This window comes from Myotis myotis, unplaced genomic scaffold, assembly GCF_014108235.1.
Source record: "Myotis myotis isolate mMyoMyo1 unplaced genomic scaffold, mMyoMyo1.p scaffold_m19_p_5, whole genome shotgun sequence".
Taxonomy (NCBI): Eukaryota; Metazoa; Chordata; class Mammalia; order Chiroptera; family Vespertilionidae; genus Myotis; species Myotis myotis.
Genome location: NW_023416357.1, coordinates 80,079,045 through 80,086,718, shown reverse-complemented (window position 1 = coordinate 80,086,718; position 7,674 = coordinate 80,079,045). Strand labels below are relative to the sequence as shown.

At 47.7% G+C, this 7,674-nt stretch overlaps 1 protein-coding gene across 2 annotated transcripts in view; it reads right to left on the bottom strand.

The window, feature by feature from the left end:
• Positions 1 to 6,832, bottom strand: part of LOC118656492 (zinc-alpha-2-glycoprotein-like) — a 29,097-nt gene extending 22,265 nt beyond the window's left edge. The window contains exons 1-4 of one of the 2 annotated variants that reach the window (XM_036309956.1): positions 6,673 to 6,832; positions 3,898 to 4,155; positions 2,019 to 2,291; positions 814 to 1,393 (exon numbers count right to left, since the gene is read on the bottom strand). In XM_036309956.1, the coding sequence (XP_036165849.1) occupies positions 1,107 to 1,393; positions 2,019 to 2,291; positions 3,898 to 4,155; positions 6,673 to 6,748 (894 nt within the window). In that variant the 5' untranslated portion in view covers positions 6,749 to 6,832 and the 3' untranslated portion in view covers positions 814 to 1,106. Of the gene's footprint in view, positions 1 to 813; positions 1,394 to 2,018; positions 2,292 to 3,897; positions 4,156 to 6,672 lie in introns of those variants that run through there. The other variant, XM_036309957.1, reaches the window with a different exon arrangement.
• Positions 6,833 to 7,674: the final 842 nt, after the last annotated feature.

The following is a 7,674-nucleotide window of genomic DNA, read 5'->3' as shown; positions in this document are numbered from 1 at the left end:
TGGAAACGAACCCTGGACCAGTCCGTAGGCTGACGCTCTACCCACTGAGCCAAACCGGCTAGGGCGGCAAAGAATGTTTTTAAGTCCTCTATCCAGTTGGTGTCTCCTGCCTAATTCACAATACTTATCTCTCCAGTCTAGCTGATAAACTATCCCCAGGAGAATCCTCCAGAGAGAGACAAGGTGGTCCTAAGAGACTGAGGAATTGTTAAGGGAATTTGTGGCACTGAAGCGTAATAAAGGGGTCACAGGTAAGAGTTCTGCCCTGTTTGTTTGTTTTACTTAAACCTGTGCAGGGTGGTAGGTGACTGAGTTAAAAAAAAAAAAATCACAAACGGACTCAGTTAAAAAACAACAAAGAACAATGAAATGAATTGGAAGGGGCCCAAGAACAGCAGGCTGATTCTTGCTTCTCTGGGAGTGCATTCTGGGGGATAAAGCCTCGTGAACAGCCCGAGCTGTGTGTGCTCCCCACGGCCAACTGGATGTGGGATGGGTGGAGTAGCTGGAGCGGAGGGCGGGGTCACCGTGGGGAAGGAAGTGCTGGGGAAACCGAGGTACAGACAGGGCTGCGGATTGCGCATTAACGAGGTTGCAGAGCTTTATGGCCTTACAGGCAGAGGGGATTTCAGTAGTGGGCACCGGAACAATGCTCATAGCTTTCGTTTTTCCCCCAAATCTCCTGGTGGTCTTGCCATGCTACAGTGGGGGCCCCAGGCCAAGAGGGCCAGTGAACATTGCTTCTAGCAAACACGAAGAATTTCGGATGGTTCAGATGCGTGGGGGCAGGATGAATAATAACATCTGCTGACATTTCCACAGCATTTAGCAGTTTAATAATCTGGTTTATTTTGTGGATAGGCTAGGTGATTAGTGTTGCTTAGATTTCACAGACTAGATAATGGATCTGAGGAGGAATGTAGCAGTGAGTCAGCTCAGTGCCCAGCACTCAGGACTTGTGTCTCCAAATTCACCACCTCTCCGTCCCCTTCACTCTTCCTCTTGGGCCTTGCTGATGGCGATGACAGTCATTCTAGAGCTCATCTCTCATGTCCCGATGAAAGGGTGCCTACTAGTCTCCGGACCCCGAGATGCTTAGCCCCTGGTTACTGACTCTTATTCCATGTGACAGTGAGGGGCTGGGCCAGGCTGCTGTGCTGCACGTGGCAGGAGTAAGGGCCTCTGGACAGAGAGGGGATTTTCACCACCACCCAGGACTGGTAAGTGCCATTTTCACTGAGAGGACCCTCTCCCCATGACTCAGTCTCCACTACACTGTCTGCCTGAGTCCAGTACATACTGATGGGTTTTGGGTAGAAGTTGTCGGCCACGCACTTGAGGGTCCTGATGAGTCCTAGTGTCACATGGCTGGTGATCGACACAGAGGGAGGGTCTGTGGAGAGACACAGCACAGAGTTTGAGGGTCTGAAGGAGACATTTCCCTGTTCACGTCTCTCCCACCCCTGGAGTCAGGGATGAGCAGAGCTCTCAGTTTTCCACCTGCCTCCCCAGGAAACTTCCAGAAGATCAGGGAAGCTGAGGCTTTCCATGAGGCTTCCCTGTTGGATAAAGGAATGTCTGGGGCTACTTCCTTGCCTCCCAGCACCCTGCCCACCCACTGTGGATTGACTTCTGGTGGCAAGAAATGCGAATGCCCCGTGCATTGTTTTGTTTCCCCCCCCAAAATCTCCCAGTGGGCTTTGTGGCTCCTGCCTCCCCCGTCTGCCGGCTGCTCTGTCTTTGTGACGCTGCCCTCTTCCCTCCCATAAGAACTTCTTTCTGATTAATTTTTAAACCCAGGTCTCAGCTTGCGTCAATCAATCCTGCTCACACTTACTCATCTTCATCCTTCCTGGGCAGACATTTTACACACCTGCCTTCTCCCCACAGCCAAGCCAGGAGGCATATCGCAGAGAGAAATGACTACAGGATTTGCCTGAAATGTTCCCCTGAGGTCCCAGTCTGAACTGGTCTTTCTCAGCTCAGTGTGAGGAGGAGGACATGGGGGCAGTAGGTACCTTGACGGTCCAGGAAGGGCCTGCTGTATTGCAGGTAGCTCCGCAGCATATCAGGGCACTCCTTTTCCAGGTAGTTCTTGGACGCTTGCACAGAGCCTTCTGTCTCCCACTTCACCTTAGTGTTCACAGCTTCTGGTTGCAGGGGGATCCAGGCTGGGATTTCTGTGTTGAACTTGATGTAGTCCTGTCCATCATAGGCATACTTCCAGAATGCTCCACCGTAGTCGTCATTCCGAACCTCACAACCGAACGTTCCCTTAAAGGTGTGATTCCCTGCAGGTGAGCGCCCCCCCCCCAGAAATCAGTCAGCCTGGCACCAGCTCCGTCTTAATAACTCTCACTCCTACGTAGTGTGCAACTCAACAGGGAGAAAGGGGTTTGAAATCTAAACATGCAACCCCTTTTGTCTTGGCAAATGGCTTATCAGCCGGACATAGAGCAGGCAGAGAGAGGAAAACTTAGCATTTTCTGGTGTTTTCCCTTCTTCCCAATCAGGGAATGTCAGATTGCTGCAGACTGTGGGCAGATCTTTAAATAAAATTTGAATAAACTGTGGGGTCTTAGGAACCAGACACAAGCACACAGAAGTGCGTTGACAGGTTAGATAGAAATTATTTGTAGTTTAAAATAGATTATGTAGTCTCTCCTTTTCTTCCAGTTGTGTGTGAGGTTGATGTCTCCAGTTGGGTCAGCATGATTTTATCAGCTCTTCTCTCGTTTTGCAGTTTTGATATCTTTAAACAAATCTCTAATGCCCAGCTTCCTTCTCAATTAGCAACAACTCTTGGAAAATGGCATTTGTAGGGAAGGGAGACACAACCTCTTCACTTCATTTTTGCAAGTATTATTCGTATGTTTTAAAAATTTAAAAAATATCTTTATTAATTTCAGAAAGGAAGCGAGAGGGAGAGAGAGATGGAAGCATCAATGATGAGAGAGTATCATTGATTGGCTGCCTCCTGCACGCCCTCTACTGCGGACCAAGCCCACAACCTGGGCATGTGCTCTTGACTGGAATTGAACTGGGGACCCTTCAGGCTGTCTGCAGGCTGACACTCTATCCACTGAGCCAAACCATCTAGGGCAGTGGTCAGCAAACTCATTAGTCAACAGAGCCAAATATCAACAGTACTTCTTCAAAATAGACTCGCCCAAGCCGAAAACTGACTTCTGGGCATGGGCCACGAAGTTTCAGTTGCACTGTACCTGCGCCCTCACGTGGTATTTTGTGGAAGAGCCACACTCAAGGGGCCAAAGAGCCGCAGTTTGCTGACCATGGAACTAGGGCTTAGCAATTATTATTGGCTCTCCTAGGTGATGGCTCCAAGGGAGATCAAGACAGTCCGTTGTAGCTTCCAGGGAATTTACCTAGATAATAATTCATGTTTCTTGGAGGCAGAACTCAATGATGCAATTATTGCAGGTTCAGACCAGACAATTAATTACATGTTCACTGTCAAAGAGCTAGTGACTGGCAGAGCCAGCACCTGAGCCCAGGTCAAAATGACCCAAGGTTAGCTCACTCCCCACCCAACATCCCTGGGTGGAGGTGAGCCTGACACCTTCTACAGTGGAATCCACCTCAGATGTGGGGGTGTGGAACCAAGATGTCAGATGTGCCTAGACAAGGGCTGGCACTGACTTCACTTCCTTTGAGAGTTGAGGCCTAAAAGTGAGGATGGGAGAAGCAATGGGGAAGGAAGAAAAGCAGCTCTGATATGGGGGAGGAGGGTGCAGAAATGTCTGTATATTTGTACTTGTTCTTCCACACCTCCTTGTAGATATAAGTATTTCCACCCCGCAGACCCCTTTCCACTCCCAAGAGCAGGCTGCCTCTGGTGCTAAGACCCTCCACCCCAGCAGCCCACAGTCCACTGACCTCGGTCCCTGTAATAGCCCATGACGTCCTTCAGGGTCTCCATGAAGATGTCCTGCCTGGCCTGCTGCAATTGGCTTTCATTCTCCCAGTTCACCATCCCGTCCACCTCTTTCCATGGGCCCAGGGGCTCAGCCGTTCTGCTTTTACTGTCGTAGTGGAGGAAGGGCTGGTCATTGAGGAAGCCAGTGGCCTGAAAACTAGGGATGTTTGCCTTGGGCCTGGACACTCCAGTATAGAGGAAGCTCAGAGAGTAAGGCCCTGCAAAAAACAAAACAAAACAAGAAAACACTGAGATGTGGGGACCATAAAGGGGAGTCTTAATGTGGGACAACAGGAGACCAGGAAGGGAAACCAGGTCACTGGGCTTCTTCCTCCCCAGCTCTCTCCACCTGCTGTCAGCTGCTTGGGAGAAGAGGCTCTACTTCTTTTCAGGGGAATAATATTTCAAATATTTTGCATTTTTACTACACGGTTTCCTCCCTTGCCACGTCAGAGATATTTTTCAGTTTTCTTGTAGGTCTATTGGGACCGTGACTGAGTTCTGTCAAAAGAGAAAGTGAGGGAAGTGATTTCTTTCTTCCCGTCGGAGGCCCTGCAAACTGATTGGAACCCTCTGCCTCTCTTCTATTTAGGTGATGACTGTGGAGGCCACAGGGTGAAACAGAAGAGCCCTAAGATGCCCACGGCCTGGGTCCTCGAGTCATTCTAAGGAGGAGAGGAACGTGGCCTGATCTGTATTCATTTTTATTTTTTTTTTATTTTTATTTTTAAATTTTTTTTATTTTTTATATATTTTATTGATTTTTTTACAGAGAGGAAGGGAGAGAGAGATAGAGAGTTAGAAACATCAATGGGAGAGAAACATCGATCAGCTGCCTCCTGCACATCTTCTACTGGGGATGTGCCCGCAACCCAGGTACATGCCCTTGACCGGAAACGAACCTGGGACCTTTCAGTCCGCAGGCCGACGCTCTATCCACTGAGCCAAACCGGTTTCGGCTGTATTCATTTTTAAATGAGCAAGAAATAAACATTAGTTTGGGTTAAGCCACTAAAAACTGTCTTTGTTATTGGAGCATAGCCTAGTTGAACCTGATGGACACATATAGTTAGAACCTGTAGGAAGGAGAATTGACCAGAAAACTCAGGAAATGACCTTAATGGATCAGCATAAGGTAAGAACAGGATGGAGCTCAGAATTGCCAGGGCTGTCCCTGCATTTTGGTATGAGGCAGAGACTGGGGGGAAGGGGAGGCAGGGCATTTTCATAATTAATTCAATAATGAATTCATGAATTCACTCTCATGGGTGTTACTAATGTTGAAGGACATATGACAGCTTCTTCGTTCCCGGACTGAAGTTTTTATCACTAATTAGTTTCTAAATGTGATTACCACTTTACTCAGTAGATGTCGAGTAAAGCAGATTACTCTCCATAATGTGGGTGGGCCTCCTCCAACCAGCTGAAGGCCACAGGAGAAGAGGCTGAGGTCTCCAAAGAAAGAAGGCACTCTGCCTCCAGATTGCCTCTGGACCCAAGACTGCAACATCATGTCTTCTCTGGGTCTCCAGTGTGCGGACCAACCCTGCCGATTTTGGACTTCTCAGCCCCCACCATGGTGTGGGCCATATCCTTAAAATAAATGTTTCTTTCTGTGCATATACATGGCATTCTCTTGAGAACCCTAAATCTAAACTAGATTTTGATGTAGGGTGTGATTAACAATGTAAACACAATCATTATAAAACACATATTCTGACAGTTTGTAAATGTAATGGATTGTAAACTTACACAATTTAGCTTACATGTCTTCACCCTGAAATTTTCTATGCCAAAGAAAGCCCCATTACTCTGTCCTAAAATTGACTCTGGGCTTAGGCGGCATGGCTCAATAGTTGACCATCGACCTATGACCCAAGAGGTCACGATTTGATTCCGGGTCAGGCCACATACCAGGGTTTCAGGTTCGCTCCCCAAGAAGGGGCATGCAGGAGGCAGCCAATTAATGATTCTCTCTCATCATTGATGTTTCTATCTCTCTCTCCCTCTCCTTTCCTCTCTGAGATCAATAATAGTATGTATATATAGACTCTGATATGCCCAACTTCCAGCAGGCTAGCCTTCCAGACTTACTGTCTGAGTGTCTAACTGTTGGGGGAAGTAACGGGCTTATTTCTAGAAATATCCTCCAGTTAATATGCCTTTACAGGTGCTCTTTGGAGCTGTTATCTTTCTCCATTGGAAGGAGGGAGGAACAAAAAGTTGCACCTGTGTAGCCCCTGCTCTGTCCTGGCTGTATGACCCAGCACAGGTCACTTCACTTGTCTGGGTGTTAGCTTTTTAAATTTGGGGGCCAGGGAGAGAGAGAGAGAGAGAGAGAGAGAGAAATATTTGTTTTTCCCCACTTATTTATGCATTCATTGGTTGATTCTTGTATGTGCCCTGACTGGGGATTGAACCTGCAACCTTGGTGTATCGGGATGAGGCTCTAACAAACAGAACTAGCCGGCCAGGGCATATGGATCTTAGTTTTGCTCATTTTCCTATTAAGAATTTTAGATTCTAATTATTTAAGACCTTACTTAGCATGAGTCCAGAGGCTCCCCAAATGCTTCTGGAAGTGTGTGAGCTGAGGTAGCTGACAGCCTCAAACACCCATTCCTACTGTACACTGGGAATCCAGGCTTCATCTGGGGCCCTCTCCCAGCCCATCTGTCTCACACATTCCCTCCCCTGCATTCTTCTCCATACCCAGCCCCTGGTTCCCAACTCACCGTCTTGAGTGTCCTGGGCGACTGCAGGACCCACAACAAGCAGTAGGGACAGCAGGACAGGCACCATTGTGCTCATCGTGTCTGAGTGGAAGGTACTGGACTTCCCAGTTCCTGGTGCAGACTACTTGGAGAGACGGCTAGATATAGTTTTGGGAACAGCTTGGCTTGGAGCCCTGCCCAGGTGAGGTAAATGCACAGGCCAATGAGAGTGCCAGGCTGGGCTCCTCAGCTGACGATGAGGAAGCAGGATGCACAGGCCAGGCTGGCGGATGTTTCCTCAGTGTCTACAGATGGTCTGCCAGTGGGGATCTGAGATAGTTGATCTGGGGACTGCGACTTTGTCATGGGTCCACCCTATGGCATCTGTTGCCCTGGGGACAGTAGCATGTGTTTGCAGTACTAATCCCATGGTATGATTTGCCTTTCTTTTCCTGCCTAATTCTGATCTGGGTTTTGCAGTCTCTCCACTGGTTCCAGAATGAATCAGCAAATAAATTTATTTTCCTCTTAAAATCAGAATAGGAATCTGTTTCAGCAACTAGTGATGTGACTGTTAACAAAATTGGAAAAGGATTATTTTAAGCAACAGTCTTTCAAGAAAATGGAGGAAGGGGAACCAGGTTATGGGGCCATATTGGGGCTGAAGCCAGTGAAAATACAGATAACTTGGGCTTGTTTTTGCAGGACCTGACAAGTAGTGGAGGGTCTAACAGCTGACTTACTCATCTCTTTTGGTCAACTGCAACAAAATGTTCAGTGAAGGCAAATTTTAGGTCCCAAGAGGCTGCTACCATAGGACAGTGTGAAGGAATTGGAGAAATTCGAGGACAGAGTCTGTGATGATCCAGTCCATAGGGCTGAGAAGCTTACAGAAAAAGAAAATCAACTCAATAGCAGAAAGTACTGACTCAAAGCACAGTCTGAAAATCAGGTGATTTCTATGAGAGTGCAGAAAGAATCTTTTGGCTTTTCTAGTTTTAAGGATGAAACAGACAAAAACAT